The 21561-nt window shown below is 36.1% G+C and overlaps 2 protein-coding genes across 3 annotated transcripts; both read right to left on the bottom strand.

Moving 5' to 3' along the window:
* Positions 1-5106: 5106 nt before the first annotated feature.
* Positions 5107-7795, bottom strand: LOC141604855 (ubiquitin-fold modifier 1-like). Of its 2 annotated transcripts, XM_074423399.1 has the most exons (4): positions 7640-7787; positions 7435-7532; positions 5517-5549; positions 5107-5401 (listed from the first exon to the last, which is right to left on the bottom strand). In XM_074423399.1, the coding sequence occupies exons 1-4, from the start codon at positions 7699-7701 to the stop codon at positions 5322-5324; spliced, it is 273 nt and encodes a 90-aa protein (XP_074279500.1). In that variant the 5' UTR covers positions 7702-7787; the 3' UTR covers positions 5107-5321. The 2 variants fall into 2 exon arrangements, with proteins under 2 accessions (XP_074279500.1, XP_074279501.1); XM_074423400.1 differs by lacking the exon at positions 5517-5549 and having other exon boundaries at positions 7640-7795.
* An 11310-nt stretch (positions 7796-19105) lies between these two features.
* LOC141604854 (ubiquitin-fold modifier 1) lies at positions 19106-21430 on the bottom strand. Its single transcript, XM_074423398.1, has 4 exons — positions 21243-21430; positions 21021-21118; positions 19474-19506; positions 19106-19357 (listed from the first exon to the last, which is right to left on the bottom strand). The coding sequence occupies exons 1-4, from the start codon at positions 21314-21316 to the stop codon at positions 19278-19280; spliced, it is 285 nt and encodes a 94-aa protein (XP_074279499.1). The 5' UTR covers positions 21317-21430; the 3' UTR covers positions 19106-19277.
* Positions 21431-21561: the final 131 nt, after the last annotated feature.

Raw genomic sequence — 21561 nt, 5'->3', positions numbered from 1 at the left:
CTATTGGACTTCTAGACATCTAGTAGGCTTTTCAACTCCATTTGGTCTTGCTTCAGACCGGGGATGTCAATGGATCGGGTTCGGGTCGGGTAAAGTCTCATCCGTCATTCATCCGTCCTTTTAAAATCTCATCCAACCCGTCCGTCATCCGTGAAACATATCATCCATCATCCATCCATCCATCATCCATAGATGAAACGGGTGGATCGGGTGATAAACGGGTGTTGTGTATTTATATGTTTCAAATTAAAAAAAAAATGATGATTTTTTATTCACTACAAAAATAAAGTTAGATTATTATTTTAGTTTAACTTTCTAGTGAGTAGGTTCACAAAATATCTATATTAAGAGTATAAAAATATGAAAATTTGAATATTTTATATCTTAATATTGTGTTATATGTAAAAAAAAAACATTAAATAAAAAGTAATAAAATCGGGTGATGGATGGATGGCAGGTGAAATTTCTTCATCCAACTCATCCGTCATCCGTTTCATCCGTCATCCATCCATCATTCGTTTAAGTCGGGTTTTCATCCATCTTTTAGGATCGGGTGGATCGGATTTCGATCGGATTCGGGTGAAATTGACATCCCTACTTCAGACGGGTCATTTTGATTTGAAATAATAAGACCGAAATTTGTAACTATTTTACAGCCAAATGTTGATCATGATTCATGATTGAAAAAACAAGTTAACATAAACTGTAACATTGACTGTACCATTGTGGTTACATTTAACCATAAAATGATTACATATGTCCGTCTGAAACTTTAGACGAAAAGTGGTCGTGTGAAACAAGAATTTGTGTTTTAGCCAATAAGATTTTAGGATTATTTAACGGGAATAATTTCAATTATGGATCGTCTTCTTATGATAATGGCCCGCATTACATTTAATCTCAAAAATAAATAAATTATTAACTCTTTTTTTTTTCTAAATGTAATAGATAATCGATTGTCTGTTAGTCAGCCATTAACTCTTTTTTAGTAACTATCGTCGGCGTTTTCATTTCAAAAGACGATAATGTCATTTGCACATTTAAACTCATTTCTCTCTCTAAACAATTTTCTCTCAAATTCTATTAAAAACCAACTACATTTCGATCTCCCATCTGCATTAAACCAATAAAAAATGTTAGAAATTAACGCACATCGACTAGAAAACTTAGATAATTTTAAAAAATCGGCAAATAAACGTATTAAACACGTTTTTTTTAATAAAAAAAAAAAAAAAAACTAGCCATGGACTAAATGTCGACCATGGACGAATGTTGAATCCCAATGTTACTCCATGGTAGTCACGAAGGATCCGGACGTGGGAATCATGGTGGCCACGTTGAGATCCAACGTGAGAGTCTCCCGTTCCACACTTCGACTATAAATCGACACCAACAACATCGCAAATCGACACCAATTTCGCAACAACAACACTACAATTCAATTCAACTAAATTAACAAGAATTTAACAAGAGGTGTTGGTTAATTTTTGGGGTTTTTGAATTAGAGAGAATTTGTGTTGTGTTAGTGAGATAATAGGGGTAGACTCGTCTTTTTTACTAAAAACGTTGACGATAGTTACTAAAACGTCGACGATATTTGTAAACCGGGATAATAATGATAATGAACCAAACCAGGAAAGTTTCCCTCCGGTTACTGGACAAGTCGAATACTTTTTTAACAAAGGAGGGAATCAAAAGCTGTTGAAATTACCAACTTATCCCTCTTCTAGTCTTCCGTGTGAAAAGTAATGTAATGGACCTCTCCAGTTACCGGAGAAGGAACACGTCTGGAACCAAACCGCCATCACACTTCTTTTTCACCTTTTTTGACCACCATAAACCGCCACTACATGAACCTCCCTTGCCCCTTCTTTCTTTTCCTGTTTCACGCCACCATCCATGTCACTAACACCCCAATGTCGTCATGATGACCATCATCGTTCATCTCTCCTTTACCGTGTAAGTTATTCTCTTCATCTTACAAATTAAGAAAAAATTAACAAATTAAGGTACGTGAGAATTAACCTTTCATTAATTGTTCTACAAATTAGATGCAAAATAAAAGGGGATTGATAATGCCACAACCCTTTTTGTTAATGCCACACCAATACAAGGTAAAGCTAAGAGAGTGTTACTATTTACCGTCTCATAAAAATGAGTGGCATTAGTAATTTTGTTGTGGCATTATGCCTTCCCAAAATAAAACTGGATCTAGTACTTGATAAGATTCTCAAGAGATCTTCCCTTATCTCTCTTTATACCTTAGGCCCAACTTCTAGGTACGTGAGAATTATGGGCTTCGAATTAACATAAGATGGAAACACGGCCTAGCAGCACACGAACCCACCGCAGGCTGCGGTTGGTCCTTGTGCATTTTCTTCAATTCGAGTCTTTTTCTTTCCTTTTCCTTGGTTTCTTTCTTGGACTTTTTCACTTCTTAATTTCGCTTTAAATTGTCACTTTTTCTATGATTTTTCCGGGGTAATGGTGCATTAATAAGGGTAAAATAATGAATTTGTGACATTTGGTATTAAGTATGAAAGAAATGTGGATTTTTGGTATAATTATTGAAGGAAAATTATTCTAGGCATAAAATTTTAAAAAGTGTGTTATACTAGATATAACCGTATAAGTTATCAATTCACCTTTTTTTTAATCAAACTATAATCATCACATGATCACATTACCCATTCAAAACAAATGATCGGGGTCGACGGAGTTTACAAGGACGTTCAACTCATTTGCGTACTTTTGTATAAAACCACCTTACAAAAGTATCTGCCTTCCGCGATATCATTCAGGCTACTCCCTCCAATCGAATCTAATGTTCCCTTGGGACCTGTGGAATGACTTTAAAGTGTTTTTTTGGGGTATTTTCGGAAATAACAAGTAACATTATTGTAAATACTAGAAATAAAAGAGGTATGTAAGGTGGTTTTATACAAAAATACGCAAATGAGTTGAACGTCCTTGTAAACTCCGTCGGCCCCGATCATTTGTTTTCCTCGGCGCCAGTCATTTGTTTTGCATGTCACAAGGGAAACGAATTGTTACCAAATAAGGAAGGAGAACATTAGATCGAATGTATGATTTGGATTACACTGTATCAGATTGGAGTATAAATTTTACATCTGGAGCTTTCCACTTATCGATACAATAACTTTCTATTTTGAGCTTGTTTCGATATCTTTCCTTCCTTTTATAGTAAAATATTTCCAACAACAAAATACAGAAGTTGAAATTAGGATCAAATTTTTCATGAATATCTATTTCCACAAGTATATATTTTGTTCCTTCTTTATGCAACAATCACAAATACTTTTGTATTAAAATATCGAGAGTTAGATTCTTTTAATATTTATATTTGATAATAAAAAATGTAAAAAAATTCTGTATTGTTTAAACATAAGAATTTTTTCCAAAAGAAATCGATATGATTCATTTTTTATTAAGAAATCGATATGATTCATTTTTTATTAATCAACAATTTCACATGTTAATCTAGAACAATATCCATCATATAAGTATATATAGATAACAGTTTTTCATATATCTTCATCAATACTTCAATTTCTTTGTCCAACTTAAATCTTGCTCCGTCACACAAAAAAAAAAAAAAATTTGCTCTCGATTGATTATACATCTTCATACAATCATGAATACATCAAATTTCTTAAAGATGTTCGAAATTTCACAACTTATGTTGATGATATGTTCAACCTTCTTGTTCTTAAGCAACCATGCACGACTTATCGAGCCAAAGTTGCGTATTGCTCTAAATGTGTCAATTCCTCCTAGTACATCCAATTCGATCCATAATGTTGAAGTAGACTCAAAAGGACCTATTCCTCCTAGCGCCCCCAGTCCGAAACACGATGATAAACTCACCCCAAATGGGTCAATTCCTCCTAGTACATCCAATTCGATCCATAATGTTGGACAAGATAATGTTAAACTCGTCCCAAATGGGTCAATTCCCCCGAGTACTTCTAATCTAATCCACAATGATCATCCAAATAGATCGACTCCTGGTGGCTCTAACCCAATCCACAACAACGGTGCATCAAGAGGTACAAATAGATTGACTCTTGGTGCCTCCGACCCAATCCACAACAACGGCAAAGCACCAAGGCCAGACGAAATGAAAAGTACCGGGTTCAACCCAAGTCACAACGGTTAACAAATTTTAACTAAAAATTTCGAAATTTTCAAACGTCAGCGGGAGCGACCGCCCCTGCTAGCCCCCCCTCGCTCCAATACTCCTATTAACTTACACATTTAGGCAAATTAGATTGACCTACGAATCATCTCGCAGATGTACATTCAAATTTCGGTCCAAGCTTTTGATCTCCACTGGAGCTGATTCACTAATAGTCTAATACCCAGATGCTATTTTACATTTATACACCGTAAAGGTGGTACTGAGTTTTAATATCATTGGGTGACGTCTGATAATTTATAGCACTTACTGTCGTACCAATAAGCATGTTCGACAGTGGGTCTGAAGTTAATCAGTTTGTATTGCCGGCAGATTAGTCTTAAGCCTAAAACGAGTCAAATAGTACCTCGTTAAAATAGATGAGACAACCTTTTTGTTAGTCCCTACTCCCTAGGCATTTTGCTTTTGTCCCATCTATGCATTTAACTCGTTTTACGTTTAAGAAGGATATATCCGTGTTAAACAAGATGTTCTAGTAGTCAATTATGGAGCAGCAAGGCGCAAGCTCTCACTTAGTCTAGAAAACACGAGAACATAAATTCACATGATTCCATAATAAGAGCATTCGTGTTAGTGCATGTGTCCAACACATTAGCAGCGATTTAGCACAGATAAATATGGAAGATTATTTTTATAAGTATCCAGAAAATATAATAGTAAGAGATTTTTTGAGAAGTAGCCCAAGAGTAAATCCGTGAGGGCTTGGCTCAAAGCGGACAATATCGTACTAGTATGGGTTGTGGACACAGATGCAGCAGAGGCCCAACACGGAATATTCACGCTTCCGCACAACAATCCTTGTAGCAGACATTTATACCAAGTGAAACAACACTGCCCTTTGGTCATTAAGATCTTCTAAGTTCCTTTGTGTTGAGAAATAAAGATGATTTACCACACGCAAAATTGTATGCCTTTGCAAAATGATAAATAAAGTAAAATGTATCCATCCGTAGGATTTCACTTTTTATTGATAACATACACCATGAAAAATAAGTAACATACACCATGAAAAATAAGTTGAGGGTAGAGATGCTCCAAGTTAACATACACCATGAAAAATACATGCATTAAGAGCATCACCGATTTCTGTATGGTGGAACATCTAAGCAGAGGCCTGCAAAGCGCCAACTCGATCACGAGGAATCAAACGCAGCTCTGAGCCATGCTTAAGAAAAACGCTGCCTGCAATAATTCCAGTGCCATTTAGAAAGCCGAAAAAAAATACTCTAGAAAAGCAAACTGAGTAAAGAGAAATGATTCAATAGGAAGTGAGTATAGATAAACAGGCGACTCTTACCGGCGCTTTGCTGTGGATTGATTTCAACACCATCTGTGTCCATAAGAGTAGAGAAACAAATTAAACATACTCCCTCTGTCCCGGTCATTTGTTGTCCTTTTCCATTTGGGGGTGTCTCAGTCATTTGTTGTCCTTTCTATTTTAAGAATGAATTTAAGAGTAATTTGGTCATTCACATTCAATTTATTCCACATGTCATTTAGTAATTGACCCCTTCTCCATTTCCTTGGTCTTTGTGCCAAAACCAAAGGACAACAAATGACCGGGACAGAGGGAGTATTTAATAAGTAGGGGTATAACCCCTTCCCCAACCAAAAAGAATCTGTCAAAGTCTTAATCGCGCTCGTGAATTTCACGGGTACAAAAACTAGTTTTGGTCTAAAATGAGGTGTCCAGGTGTCATACCCATGTCCGAGTGTCGAGTGTCGAGTATCGGACACGGGTACAAGAGGAAATTAGAAGAGTCGGAGTAACATAGGTCACAGTATATAGCAAGTAACATTTAGCAGGCATTAAACGGAATGAACCCTCAGGGAATCACCCTAAACTACTACGGAGTACTACATACATTATCATCTCGTTCTCTCCGTAGAATTCTCTATACTTAGCAATTTGTAACTAGAAACCTTGTACTACTTTGGCAAACATACAACAATCAAGGTTGTAGAAAATTATAATCTGTGTGAAAAGAAATATTTCAAAGTGTACGGATAACGAATCCAAAACAATATTCCAAAACATAATAAAAATAGATATAAGGGGGCGTTGGGTATGGGAAAGGGTAAGAGAATGAAATCAAGAAAGGGTAAGAGAGGGAAATGAATGTGATCACCCATATTATACTTGGGTGTTTGGTTGACAATTAGAGGAAAAGGGAATTAAAAGCCAACATCCACCACCTCCACCACCATTACCCACCACCTGCCACCATTATCTACACCGACACCACCACAAGTAGCGGCGTCGACGATCTTCCTCACGGTACCCCACGGCGAACCTAATCACCGCGTCTCACGCCCTCAACAAACAAACACCTTATTCATTCTAAAAAATCCACCACAACCCTTCGAAAACCCCTCCCCCGCCCCTTAAAACACCAGATCTTGTGTGGCCGGCGTCGGGCGGTTGTAGTGGTGTGGCCGAGGAAGGTGTTGGTGGTGGTTGGTGGGGTGGGAGAGTTACGTGTGGTGTTTAGTGGTCGAGGATATGGGGTAGCGTGGACAGACGGCGTCGTTGGTGGTGGTTGTGTCGGCGTCCCTGGTGGTGGTTGTGTCGGTGTGGTGGGTGTAGGGTGTAGGTGGCAGTGGTTAACGGTGTGAGAGGGTGTTGGTGGGAGGGGTGGAAATAGGGAGTAGGAGGAAGAAGGGATTATGGGGTTATGGGCTTACCCAAGGGGGGAGGGGTAAGGATGAGAATGGTTTTGGGGGTAAGGGGGGTATGGGTTACCCTTTCTTTGTGTCAAACAAACAACAACAAAAAGAATCAACCATTTTTATTCTCTTTCCCTTTCCTTATTCCCCCCAACCAAACGCCCCCTAACTATATATCCTTAAATGCTAAAATGGTAAAATTAAATAACAATAATAAAAAAATAAAACAAGCCTAGACGAGCTTCCGATCTAAAATGGTTTTGACTTTTGACCGATTTCGAGATCTTTGACCGAGCCTAGCTCTACGCCCTAGTCAATGCTATTCATACATACAAACAAATAAACATCAGATATTCAGATCTTCATAATCATAATCAAACAATCAATTTATACAGGTTTTAACATAAGACGAATCCAATGCACAAGGAGATCATGATCCATATCAGCAAAAAAAAAAAAAAAAAAAAAAAAAAGTAGTAAATAAGAATCCGTTTTACAATATACTTGTGTAAGACCGTCTTACTAAGCTAAAAAAGTCGAGAAAATACCGTTGGTGGAGATAGCACTAGTTGCAGCAGGAACCTTAAATTCTTCAGCGGCGAATCTGAGTACCGCGGTGAACGGCGCTTCTTCCGGCACACTAAACCTGAATTTTTTAATATCGCCACATCAGAATTCACAATAAATTAAATAATAAAAAATTACAAAATATGCGAAGACGATAAATGATAAGAGAAGAGAAAGAGAGCATACACTCTGAAAGGAAGTTTAGGGTCGGAAGCGAAGGTGATCTTGAAGGATACCTTACTCGACATTTTTTTGTTAGATTGAATCAAAGCTGGAACGAGAGTATATTGACTAGTTTCTGGGTAAGTGTTGGACGTCTTTACCAATATTATTATTATTATTATTATTATTATTACTAGATTTCATGCCTGTGCGCTGCACGGGTATGTAAAAATGTCCTATTTTAATATAAAGCTATTTATTTTAATGTGTCAAGTTGTTAAAATTCACCAACTACTCTTGATGTCATTGCTTACCTCATTTCAACAAGCTTTAGTCTTCACCATCCTACACTCCTATTATAAGCTTATAGCATGTTGGTAATAGAGTATTTGACAAAGTTGATTGTAGGTGGGAAAACAGTAATTTATACAGTAGTTTTCTTAGAATAAATAGGCTAGTATTTTGCCAGTGAAATGTATTCACAAAAAACAAAGGCAAAAAATAAGAGTGTGTAAGTTTTAGTGAGTCCGTAGAAATATTTGTGAGTTAAGAGTGTTTGTTTGTAATTGGTATATTTCCAATTTCTTTTGAGTGATAATATAATTATTATAGGGTGCAATTATTGTTATCATTTTAGTCTTATCACATAATATTTCTCATTACGCTTCCGTATAAAATACACTCGGATTCGCTACACAAGTTATTTTAGTAGCACCAAATATTCTGGTTTGTAAGATTACATTTTAATTGAAATAAACAATCTTTTGATGAACATTTCATTAATTTGCCTTCAGTACTATTGGAGGGAGATGGCTCAATCTCGCTGTACTCGCACCAAGATGTCATTAGTTCATTCTTGTTTAGAGTTTGACTTGATCTTTATCCCTTATCGAAGAATTAAGTCAGACCACATTTTATTTTAAGAAAGCAAATATAGGGATAGGTAAATCAGTGTCCTACGAAATAAAAGAGTTGCGGTAAAGATAGGGTTAGCATTGTTTAATATTGTTTTAACTATACATAAAACTTTACCTATATTTGTATTCTTGATTATAATTATTGAAACAACTCTTTTTAATCCATAAATTTTATCATTTTAATTTCTCTTTTATTTATTTATTTTGAAGTGTTCTATAAAGTGTGAATTTCTTATTGTACTTATAATGATGAATTAATGTCAAAATTGTGAAATATGTGTTTGGATATGTGTTAAATTTTCATTATATGTGCAAATTATTTTTTATTTTGCTTTAAAAAATATCTTTTTTTTGTTTTATCTTATTTATGTACTATAAGATAATTCTTAAATTTAAAGTGCTTTATAATTGTTATATGTTTAAGAGATCCTACATCTTTTATACTATACGTACAGATTGGTTTTAAACAAAACTCTAATCAATTTTTGAGTTTTAACCCTTACTCATGCAGTCATGTCATATTTTGTAAATAAATATTAAGCGCTTGTTATATATACTTTTTCTAACTTGTTAATCTCAAATTCTCATCTAACCCGTTTTATTCTTAAACGGAGATATTTTTCTTAACGATACGTAAAAAATTCGACTTAGTTAAGACAACAAAATAACTATGAACCGTATTCATAACCCATAGTCAATAAAACTTAATGATTTAATATGGATTTAGCTAACTAAGCAACATGAGAATTGAATTTGGGTGACAAAAGGCTAGAAAAAGAGATTGGAATAACAATATTGTTGAAATGTTATTAATTTGGCCTTGCAATAACTAATCTTCGATAACCTGATAACACTATAAATAAAGCATAAGAGCAAATTGACAATTGATGAATAAATTTTAAGTAAAGCTAACGCACACTTGCATACCCATAATCCCATATGTAGGAAAGAGTGAGAAGTATCAACGTACGTTTTTTGTTGTCATTGTTATATTTGATCCCACTCTAAAATATCGCTTCACCTAAGAACCCTTGATTTTCTCACCCATGAAATTAATAGTGTTATCTGATAGAAATCCATTTGGATGTTTACAGTTACAATGCACGCCTCGTCCGACTTTGAAGGTTTAGGTTTATGCATGCGCCCTCTGACAGTCTGACCTCATTGATTCACGTCAACCGTTGATGGGAGTTGGGACATATCAGTTCCTTAATTATTTGTAACCTGAAGCTTTCAGTTAGCAATCAGTTGTCGTACATGTTTGTTGCCGCCTGTACAACCTATTAATTCCGCATTCATTAGCAATCCAAGAATGTTAAATATATACAAGTTAAAATAATTTACGGCAAAATCATCTAAAACTATTAAACAAAGTTAGATAGCACTTTTAGCTGTACACATCAAATCAAATAAAACAATACAGAGACTCAAATAAGAGATGCAAAGCAGTTAATGTATTATACAACTAGTTGTATATACAACTTATTCGATGTAGTCGAGCTTTGTTACAAAGTTGTCGAGCTTTCTAAACAAAATTATCGAGCTATGGTACAAAGTTATTGAGCTTAACAAAATAATTATTAAACTCAATAACTTCGTAAAATAGCTCAATAACTTGTAAAACAGCTCAACAACTCTGTGTAAGAGCTCAACAACTTTGAGGCGGTTGTACAATGCTAACATACAACTGGTTGTAAGATAGTATATGTGGATGCAAAGGGCGTGGGTCAAGATGAAGTATGCCAATATGAGTTGTTTTTATATTGGAATAGCTGTTATTGGTGTAGCTGTTTTAGAATTACCGGACTCCTTAAAAAAATCTTCTATCTCTAGTTAAAGATAAAGATTCTTAGAATTAATATCATTTTATTAATGCAGAAAATAAATTAAAAATAATTAGTGTTTTACAAAACTTGGAGACTAACACGTGCTTTGAAAAAAGCGTCTTTTATATATATACATTGATTAATATTATTATTAATTTATTTTCTCAGTACACATTTTTACTCAATTCAGTACATTGTGTACCAAACTTTCCATTATCTGCCCTTGACTAAAAAACATCAAACCTAATTTTCTTTACCTTCTCTCTATTGTTAAATTTTAACTTTTTCCAATCCCCTTCAAATTATTCAATTATGACTGATTATTCAAATATAGAACATTTATTTAATTCACAAATCCATTGTTAGTAATCAAATTGACCTTTTGTTACTGTTTTGTATTTTTTTAATTAGAGTTTATATTGAAATTAATTATTGTTAATTGGAGTGGGATGGTGGGTTATTAGTGTAGTGGGGCCTTGCAGGCGAGAAGGACGCAGGTTGTCGTCGGATTCCGTTTGACAAACCGGTGAGAAGGGAGCGGAAGAGAGGCACTTGCTTGCAGGAGGGAGAGGTGCGGGAAGATTAACAACGGCCAGCGACGGTAGTGGTGGTCGACGAGTACTGGTCGGCACAGTTAACCGCCGTTGGTGATTAATAGAGTAATACATATATCTTGTTGAATTGGAGTAGCAGATCAAGCGTTGTACTTCTTGTTGAATTAGTGTAGTACTGTACGTATAATTGGTTTATTAACATACTACAATTTACAATGATGCAGATGCAGTACATTAGTGTAGCAATTGGTCGGCGAGTAGCTTTGTTGAATTTTCATTTCTCTGGTGAATTATTAAACATCCCCTATTTACTAAATGAATAGGCCAATCTACGTTTTTTCCCGCCTAATATATTATCTTCTAATAGAGCTTTTAATTTTTGCATTCTACTATGTGCCAAGTCTAATGTAAAAAATTATTCCCAAAAAATATGTATAACGTCATATTCTACTATGTGCTAAATCTAGATCATATCAATGATCTTGCCCAAAAATAACGTAAAAATTGATTGCCAAAAAACAAGTATAAAATCCTCAATCATTGCCAAAAAAAAGAATATACCGTCAATCAATGCTATATTGCTACAAGTAAAAAATCCTCGATCATTGCCAAAAAAATTGGATTCATATATTACAAATCTCGAAATATATCTTTCACTAATCGAAATATATAAAATAATTGCCAAAAAGAATATACCGTCAATCATGCAAAATATTGCACGTCAGATAATATATCTTCAAAAAATATCTTCAAGTTACCAGATCTCATAAGACCATCCCCCTATCTATTAAAAGAATAGGTGGAACTCTAAATTTTCCCGCCTAAAATTTTAGAATCTAAAATTCGATTTTAGAATCTAAAATTAGATTATTATTATTATTATTATAATCTATTTTATAGGTGTATCTTGAACTATAAATGGATATAATCTTTTAATTGGATATATTCATAAATTGAAATGCTCACAATCTGCACATTTGATCTGCAAGATTTGCCTTCACGGGTTTTATAATAAAAAATTCATTGATTTTTTTATGAAAATATAAGAAAATGCGGATCAAAATTATAAATTAATAAAATGTTTTAAAATAAAATTATTATGAAAAATAATCTCATTAAAATAGTCATTTCTAACATTACTCAATCATCTTGATTACTTTTTCCATATTGAGATTTTTTTTTCAAATCAAAATATACAGATCAGAAACGTATAAAAAATTAATGAATTGTCAAGTTATAAACTAAAAAGTAAAACTTCATATATACCGTGCATAAATTGCACGTGGTCTATACTAATAATACACTAAAATGTGTAGCTTCTATATATACCACGCATTGCGCGGGATCTAAACTAGTATTACATTAAAAAAAAAAAATCAATGTTGTAGGTTAATGCAAAACGATGTAAATTAGAGAGAGGGGTTTGGGATTAGAGGGAGGTTTGAAATTAGAGAGAAGTTAGAGAGGGAAAATGGGAGGAGAAATGAGAGGGGTATAATTGTCAATATGATACTGTGATGAGTAAAATGTGTACTGCGAAAATCAACACCCTATTATTATTATTATTATTATTATTATTATTATTATTTTGTTACAAAACCGACGCCACTTTTATTAAAATAATGTCAAAATTTATTAGAAATTAGTGGGCAGCTCAGATACAAGCGCCCATTTCCAAGCGAAAACAAAGCTAATTCTAGTAAAAATGTAAGCGGCAGCACGAGCCCCCGCATCCTGAGATACAGAAAATTTCGAAATCCGCTTGAACAAGGCTATAACATCCGTATCGAGCTCCCCCAGCGAAAAGAAGGAGAAGGGTAGGAAGCCATAACCAGCCGTTATACACAAATCCTGATACTTGACACACTTACGCTGAGCAGCATCAACGACAACACGACTGGGCACAAAATCAGACATTCCAGACTGAGTCAAGGGTGTTATTATTATTATTATTATTATTATTATTATTATTATTATTGTTGTTTTTTTTTTTATGACGAGGGGGTTGAATTCCTCTCCGAGTCCATGCATTCCCGCACCACCACATGGACCATGTAAGCAACCCCTTTTGGGGGCTGCAGTGGCCAAGTGATCATCGCCCTAGCTGGTAGTCGAACCTGGGACCTCTCAACTCTTGCATTTCTGCAAGCTTCAAGGTTTAACCCGGCTACCACTGGACTAACACCACTTGGTTTTATTGTTGTTGTTGTTGTTGTTGTTATTATTATTATTATTATAAAAAAAACGCAAACTTTTATTAATCAATCAAAAGGAGTTAAAACCAAGTGGTGTTAGTCCAGTGGTAGCCGGGTTAAACCTTGAAGCTTGCAGAAATGCAGGAGTTGAGAGGTCCCGGGTTCGACTACCAGCTGGGGCGATGATCACTTGGCCACTGCAGCCCCCGAAAGGGGTGGCTTACATGGTCCATGTGGTGGTGCGGGAATGCATGGGCCCGGGGGGGACTCAACCCCTCGTCATCAAAAAATAAAAAAAAATAAATCAAAAGGAGTTAAGCCGAAGATAAGGGTTTAAACTTTCCATTGTTTTCCACTTAAGGGTCTGAACTTCTAAAAATTCCAGTTAAGGGTCTCCATCCACATTTCCATCCATATTTCTGTTAACTTTAAGATCACTAGCTACTTCTTCTATCAATCTACCATTAGATAGGATATAGTCAAATATTGTTCACTTTTACGAGATTGATTTAAAAAAAAAAAAAAAAAAGCATTTTGTTACTCCATATAAATTATTGTTCGCTATTCGTATCACTTATCCGAGTTTAATTTCTCTAATAACTAGACTTGGTAAAATTGACCCGATCCGAATGACCGACCTGAATAATCAGACATGTACCCGACCCGACACCCGAACTCAAGACCCAAAACCCGAGTTGACCCGAATCACTATAACCCGGGCCGAATCTTTATTGCTGCAAACTGATAATTATCCATGAAACTTTTGATAATAGTTGACCCGAAAATGACCGAAACCTGAAATAACTAGGCCCAACTCGAACCGAACTGATCAGACTCGAATCTGACCCGTAAACCTACAGCTATGTGGTGACCCACTTCAATAATGTAAAAACTCATTGTTTCTGTTGCCGTCGTCACTCGTCAGGTGAGCCTTCTATAGTTCCTTCGCTGGCAGAAGTGAATGACAAGAAGAAGAATACGCTTTTCAAAGGGAACACGAATAGATCCTTATTAGTTAGTCATCTCTTTTAAAAAAATTTTATCAATGAATTAATTTAGGTGAAGTGCCAAACAACTAACGTTAAGTTAACGGAATTATGGATGGTGATCCTTAACTGGAAAGTATAAAAGTTCATACCCTTATTTGGAAAATAATGAAAAGTTTGGACCCTTATCTTAGCTTTAACCCCAATCAAAAGTTTACAAGAAATTGGTGGGCAGCCGAGACCCACTCCCTTAGCAATAGCAAAGCTAAGTCTAGTAAAGATAAAAGCAGCAGCGCGAGCACCGACATCCTTGGACACAGAAAATATCTGAATCCGCTTGAGTAAGGCAACAACATCTGTCCCTAACTCCCCCAACGAAGAGAAAGAAAAAGGGAGGAACCCATAGCCAACTGCCTCACACAAGCTCTGATACTTGTCACATTTACGCTGAGCCGCATCAACTACCACGCGCCCCAGCATAAAGTCAGACATCCCGGACTGAGTCAAAGGAGATGATCCAGTCAAATCCACACATACATCTCGTCCCCTATCCCAAGAATAAAGCAAAAAATCCGCCGGACGCAGGGGCCTATCATGCCCATCGATCAAACCAATATCCACCTCCTTACCAACAGAGATCCCAGAGCGGAAGTAGATGTCAGAAAGGGTGTCGCGAACAAGGTTATGCCGATGCTTGATACCAACAGTACCAGCACACGACACGACATGCTCCCCGAAGATATCCCCATCAAAGACCCGCGAACAAGCAGGATAAGGTCCAGGCACAGAAAACAAAGGGATACCCAGTCGATAACTAAGCACACACCGATAAGTCCTCCCGTTCATAGTTTGCCCTAACCCACAAATAGGGACCGCCCGAAGCCAATCAGAAGTGTGGGAACCATGCTGAGACTTCCACAAAGCTACCTGACGAGAAGTCAAAGAGAACTCAGATTCTGCCGTAGCAGCACCCTTCGTGAAATATATGTTTGCCAATTTCTTCATAAGTTTTGGGGCAGCGATCTCACTTGGGTTACTCAAAAGGTCAGAACCAGTAGTCTCATTAAACAGTCTCACGGCACTATCAAAGGTAGGTCCAGGTGCCAGAATATCAGAAGGGCAGAGAAGCTTAGCCTACAACCCAACAGACTGCAAACGGGAAGCAAGGAAGACATAATGAAGAACATCCCCAGCATCATAGACACCAAGCCCCCCAAAATGAAAGGGGAAGGTAGCTAGGCGTCACTGCCAGTCTCCAAAACCAGGCCCAGACGCAGTGACAATGCGCTCGAGGCTAGAACGGAGTGCCAAATCAAAGGGAAGCTGAGCCGACAGGAAAACCTGGGGCGAGCAAGTACGTAAAGCAAAATAGAGTTTCGAAATACCAGTGCAAGCACGGAGAAAAAGCAGCTCCGACTGTGGATCATCAATCTGGGCAACAGAATCCATAAGCTCTATGGTCCTGGTCACACGTTTCAACACAAACTCGCTGCTGTAAAGAGGGCACACACTAATAGGGCCACCAAGAACTTTGAGACCTTTCAACGGTCTGGAAATATACCTTAGGCCCAACTTCTAGCCGTTCTAGGTACGTGAGAATTATGGGGCTTCGAATTAACACAAGATGGAAACACGGCCTAGAAGCACCCGGACCACCGCAGACTGCAGTTGGTCCTTGTGCATTTTCTTCAATTCGAGTCTTTTTTTTTTTCCTTTTCCTTGGTTTATTTCTTGGACTTACTTGTTTCTTAACTTGTCCCTCCCTTGCTTTGATATCACACATGGAGATTAATTCTCCAATTAAAAAATAACATCCTCAAGACATGCTTACAAAAATTTGAAGAGTTTACAAGCAAAGCCAAATTACAACTAACTTGTAAACCGGCCTATTACATTGATAATCAACTAAAACCCGACATTTGAACAACTATATTATGGTAAAACGACTCTAAAGACTTGACACAATAGACCCTTTCTTTACGGCTGCCAAAAAAAAAAAAAAACTTGCTCTTAGTTTCGCTTTAAATTGGAAGGAGAACATTGGATCGAATGTATGATTTGGATTACATTGCATCGGATTGGAGTATAAATTTTACATCTGGAGGTTTCCACTTATCGATACAATAATTTTCTATTTTGAACTTGTTTCGATATCTTTCCTTCCTTTTATAGTAAAATATTTCCAACAACAAAATACAGGTGTTGAAATTAGGATCAAATTTTTCATTAATCATGCTCTCATTCATATTCATATGTTTTCTTTTTGTTCATATCTATTTCCACAAGTATATATTTTGTTCCTTCTTAATGCAACAATCACAAATCCTTTTGTATTAAAATATCGAGTTAGATTCTTTTAACATTTATATTTGGTAATAAAAAAATGTAAAAAAAAGTCTGTATTGTTTTTACATAAGATTTTTCTCCAAAAGAAATCAATATGATTCATGTTACTAATCTAGAACAATATCCATCATATAAGTATGAGTTTTTTTTGTCAAACACAACCTTTAAAAAACTTTTTTTTTTTCCAAACACCACCTTTAAAAAAAGTTTGTCAAAGACAACCTTTAATAAATATTTTTTGTCAAACACGACATTTTGTCCAAAGTTTGAGCACTTGTAATGGGGTGACTTCCAGTCGATGTTTGAGATAGCAAACGAGGTCGGTTTGAGGTGTTCTTGAACTCGTTGGAAAGGTGGCAATACATGCTTTCCAGCGGTTATCAACACGGTGGTCAAAGGTAGATTGGTGTGTAAAGTAAGGTTGGTCACATGGGGTTGATGTAAGTCAAAGTAGGATTTTTCCGTGGGTCAATTCACTCCCCTTGAACTACCACTTGCAACGAACGACCACCACAAATAACACAACTACGACATAACCCTGCACTCACTCAACCTACACACCAAATTTCAGACCAAACAAAATATTATAACCCCATTAGAAGACCCTCGAAAACCCCTCTAACAACCCACTATAAACCCAAACTTTAACCCTTTCTCTGACCAGTCTTACTTTACGCACCAATCAACCCCACATAAGGCCACCTTTGCCCACCGTGTTGACAACGCTTGGAAAGCGTGTACTCTCACCTTTCCAACGAGTCCAAGAACACCTCAAACCGACCTCGTTTGCTATCTCAAATATAGACAGAAAGTCATCCCATTGCAAGCGGTCAGGAAGTTGTCAAAATCCGGCCAAAAAGTTATGTTTGACAAAAAAAAAATTATTAAAGGTTGTGTTTGACAAACTTTTTTTTTAAAGGTGGTGTTTGGAAAAAAAAGTTTTTTAAAGGTTGTATTTGACAAAAAACCCTATAAGTATATATAGATAACAATTTTTCAAACATCTCCATCAATACTTCAATTTATTTGTCCAACTTAAATCTTGCTCCGTCACAAACAAAAACAAAATTTGTTCTCGATTGATTATACATCTGCATACATTCATGAATACATCAAATTTCTTTCAGATGTTCGTAAACTCGCCCCAAGTGGGTCAATTCCTCCTAGTACATCCAATTCGATCCATAATGTTGGACAAGATAATGTTAAACTCGTCCCAAATGAGTCAATTCCTCAGAGTACTTCTATTCCAATTCACAATGAACAACTCTCAAATGGATTAATTCTTCCTAGTACTTCTAATCTAATCCACAATGATCATCCAAATAGATCGACTCCTGGTGGCTCTGACCCAATCCACAACAACGGTGCATCAAGAGGTACAAATAGATTGACTCTTGGTGGCTCCGACCCAATCCACAACAACGGCGAAGCACCAAGGCCAGACGAAATTAAAAGTACTGGGTTCAACCCAAGTCACAACGGTTAACAAATTTTGTCCCTTCTTAAAACGAGTACTTTTATAAGCTCTACATCATAAAAGTAAATACACTATGTGAAACAATATAAGGCATTTATTATGCAAATGCAAAACTTGTCGGGTTCGAAACAAATAAAGGGCCACAGACGACATCACCGAATGTAAAGTTTAATGAAGTCATAACCTACTACTTATTGTTTAGTCTAAATGTTGGCTTTAGATGTCACTTTGTATCCCTTATAATTGAAATCCATCTAGTCTAAATACAATCAGACAGAAAAAACAAAACACAGAAATGCTATTTCCTAGTCTTAACCCAGTGGCGGAGCCATGATTTTATGTCAGCAGGGGCGAAAGGGTAATATTATAAGGGGGCCTCGAAAAAATTCGAAAATTTTAACTAAAAATTTTGAAATTTTCTAACGCCGGCGGGGGCGACCGCCCCTGCTAGCCCCCCTCGCTCCACCACTGCTCTTAACCTACACATTTAGGCAAATTAGATCGACCTACGAATCATCTCGCAGATATACATTCAAATTACGGTCCAAGCTTTTGATCTCCACTGGAGCTGATTCACTAATAGTCTAATACCCAGATGGTATTTTACATTTATACACGTAAAGGTGGTACTGAGTTTTAATATCATTGGGTGACGTCTGATAATCTATAGCACTTACTGTCGTACCAATAAGCATGTTGGACAGTGGGTCTATTAACAAGTCCTTCAGTTTGTATTCAGGCAGATTTGTCTTAAGCCTAAAACGAGTCAAATAGTACCCCATTTAAATAGATGAGACAAACTTTTTGTTAGTCCCTACTCCCTAGGCATTTTGCTTTTGTCCCATCTATCCATTTGACTCATTTTAGTTTAAGAGTGATATGTCCGTGTTGAACAAGATGTTCTAGTAGTCAATTATGGAGCAGCAAGCTCTCACTTAGTCTAGAAAAACACGAGAGCATAAATTCACATGATTCCATAAAAAGAGCATTCGTGTAGTGCATGTGTCCGTCACACTAGCAGCGATTTAGCACAGAATCGAATCCGTGTAGCAGACATTTATAATCAGTGAAATAACAGTGCACTTTGGTCATTAAGATCTTCTAAGCTCCTTTGTGTTGAGAAATAAAGATGATTCACCACACGCAAAATTGTCTGCCTTTCGAAAATGATAAATAAAGCAAAATGTATCCATCCGTAAGATTTCACTTTTTATTGATAACTATCACGCTCTCTAGGTCTTTTTAACATAGTATAACAGATAGGAACAACAAGTTGAGGGTAGAAATGCTCCAAGTTAACATACACCATGAAAAATACATGCATTAAGAGCATCACCTATTTCTGTATGGTGGAACATCTAAAATGAGGCCTGCAAAGCGCCAACTCGATCACGAGGAATCAAACGCAGCTCCGAGCCATGCTTAAGAAAAACGTTGCCTGCAATAATTCCAATGCCATTTAGAAAGCCGAAGAAAAAAATATTCTAGAAAGTAAACTGATTAAAGAGAGATGATTCTATAGGAAGTGAGTATAGATAAACAGGCGACTCTTACCGGCGCTTTGCTGTGGATTGATTCCAACACCATCTGTGTCCATAAGATTAAAGAAACAAATTAAACAAATTTTAAAGTACGGACATAACCCCCTTCCCCGACCCAAAAAGAATCTAAAGCCAATAAATCATAAAGATGTATACTGTATACTATTATGAGTTTATGGTTTCCGATAAAGAATGACAATATATAGTCTGTCAACTCATAAGAACAATATTACCAGGTTCCTGCATATGGGGATTGGGGAGGTAAGGGGAAGGATGTAAGCATTAAGCAACCTAACTTTGTCAAGACATTAAGGGGAAAAAAAAAAAAAAAAAAAAAAAAACACTGTAAAGGTATATAGCAAATAGCTTGATTAAGCTTCTCAGATCAAGTATAACATTTAGCTGCATTAAACAGAATGACCCCTCATCCAATCACCCTAAAACTACTACCGACTATCTCATTCTGTCCGTAGAATTCTCAATTCGTAACCAGAAATCTTGGGACTACTTTGGCAAACAGACAACAATCAAGGTTGTAGAACATTAAAATCCGTGTGAAAAGAAATATTTCAACGAAACTTCATCATTCCATCAAAATAGTCAATGCTATTCATACATACAAACAAATAAAGATCAGATCTTCATATTTCATGATCAAACAATCAATTTACAATTCTCAACATAATAAAAAAAAAAAAAAAAAAAAAAAAAAAAAAAAAAAAAAAAACAACGACATCAGAGCCTTAATCCCAAAATGATTTGGGGTCGGCTGACATGAATCATCCTTTAGAACCGTCCATGGGTGAACGCACACCTCAAAATGCGAATAGAAAAGGGAAAATGAAAAACAAAAGGGAGAGCGAAAATGTAATGGAAAGTCAAGGTAAACTTAAGAGGTTTTAAAATCGAATTCCGGATTTCTTTTATAAAAACTAAAAATTTAAATCGAGAGAAAAGATTAAAACGATTTTGAAAACCGAAATAGAATTAAGGATCCGGAATGCCTTAAAAGTAAACCAAGTAAAAAAAAAAAAAACAATTCAGCAAAAATTGTGACAAAAATCTATAACAATCCTTAATAGCAATAGTATCGAATTTAAGAATTAATTGATTTGATTCTACACATTTATAGAACTCTAATTCTGTTTTAAAAAGTCCGACATTTCCTAAACATAACCTCAAACCTCCTACTGAAATCAGTTTCGACAAAAAAAAAGATCTTTTCAAGCATAGAACAATCCTCATCAGCAAAAGTATTACTCTCTCCGTCTCAATCATTTGTTTACTTTTTGCTCATACATTCTTTGCGAGGAGTATTTTAATTAAAGGTAAACAAATGATTGAGACGGATGGAGTACATTCTAAAGCCTGATTAATTCATCGTTTTCTAAACATTTCCTCAATAACAAAAGAATTAACCTAACAATTAGTCTCTTGTAAAGCGGTTTTACACAAATTCACATAAGACAAATCCAATGCACAAGAAGATCATGATCATGATCCGTTTTACAATATACTTGTGTAAGACCGTCAAATTAAACTAAAAAGTCGAGAAATTACCGTTGGTGATGATAGCACTAGTTTGAGGAGGAACCTTGAATTCTTCGGCGGCGAATTTCAGCACGGCGGTGAACGGCGCTGCTTCCGGCACACTAAACCTAATTTTTTTTAATTATTTAATCCAGCCACGTCAGAATCACAATAAATAGTCAATTTTAATCGATTGTATACGTTTTTCAAAATATGCGAAGACGGAAAAGATAAGAGAGAAAGAGAACATACACTTTGAAAGGAAGTTTAGGGTCGGAAGTTAGGGTGATCTTGAAGGATACCTTTCCACCTCCTTCGTTCGCCATTTTTTTGTGTTTCGATTGATTTTTCTCTCTTCTAACAATTGAGGATCGTTATTCGTCGCGTAGGAGTCAAGCTTTTTAATTAGACCCGTCACCCGTGCCACTTGTTCAATTTCACTAAACTTGGCCGTGTTGTCTAGGGCCTAGGGGTGTTTATTGGTGGCTCGGGTCGGAGATCATATTCGATCGTATACTTGGGTTGAATTAAACCGGGTTGGACCTTAATACTCTTTTTGTAAGTCGGTCGT

The sequence above is a fragment of the Silene latifolia genome, chromosome 10, assembly GCF_048544455.1.
Source record: "Silene latifolia isolate original U9 population chromosome 10, ASM4854445v1, whole genome shotgun sequence".
Classification (NCBI taxonomy): Eukaryota; Viridiplantae; Streptophyta; class Magnoliopsida; order Caryophyllales; family Caryophyllaceae; genus Silene; species Silene latifolia.
Note: the sequence above shows the minus strand (reverse complement) of the source record. Positions and strands in the feature narration are given on the sequence as shown.

Excerpts from the sequence above, each read along its gene's own strand:
- LOC141604855 (XM_074423399.1), bottom strand. The coding sequence starts at position 7,701 with ATGTCGAGTAAGGTATCCTTCAAGATCACCTTCGCTTCCGACCCTAAA. Across the intron at positions 5,550-7,434 it reads TAGTGCTATCTCCACCAACG|ATGGTGTTGAAATCAATCCA; the intron begins GTATTTTCTCGA and ends TTATGGACACAG. Across the intron at positions 5,402-5,516 it reads CAATCCACAGCAAAGCGCCG|GCAGCGTTTTTCTTAAGCAT; the intron begins GTAAGAGTCGCC and ends GAATTATTGCAG.
- LOC141604854 (XM_074423398.1), bottom strand. The coding sequence starts at position 21,316 with ATGGCGAACGAAGGAGGTGGAAAGGTATCCTTCAAGATCACCCTAACT. Across the intron at positions 19,507-21,020 it reads TAGTGCTATCATCACCAACG|ATGGTGTTGGAATCAATCCA; the intron begins GTAATTTCTCGA and ends TTATGGACACAG. Across the intron at positions 19,358-19,473 it reads CAATCCACAGCAAAGCGCCG|GCAACGTTTTTCTTAAGCAT; the intron begins GTAAGAGTCGCC and ends GAATTATTGCAG.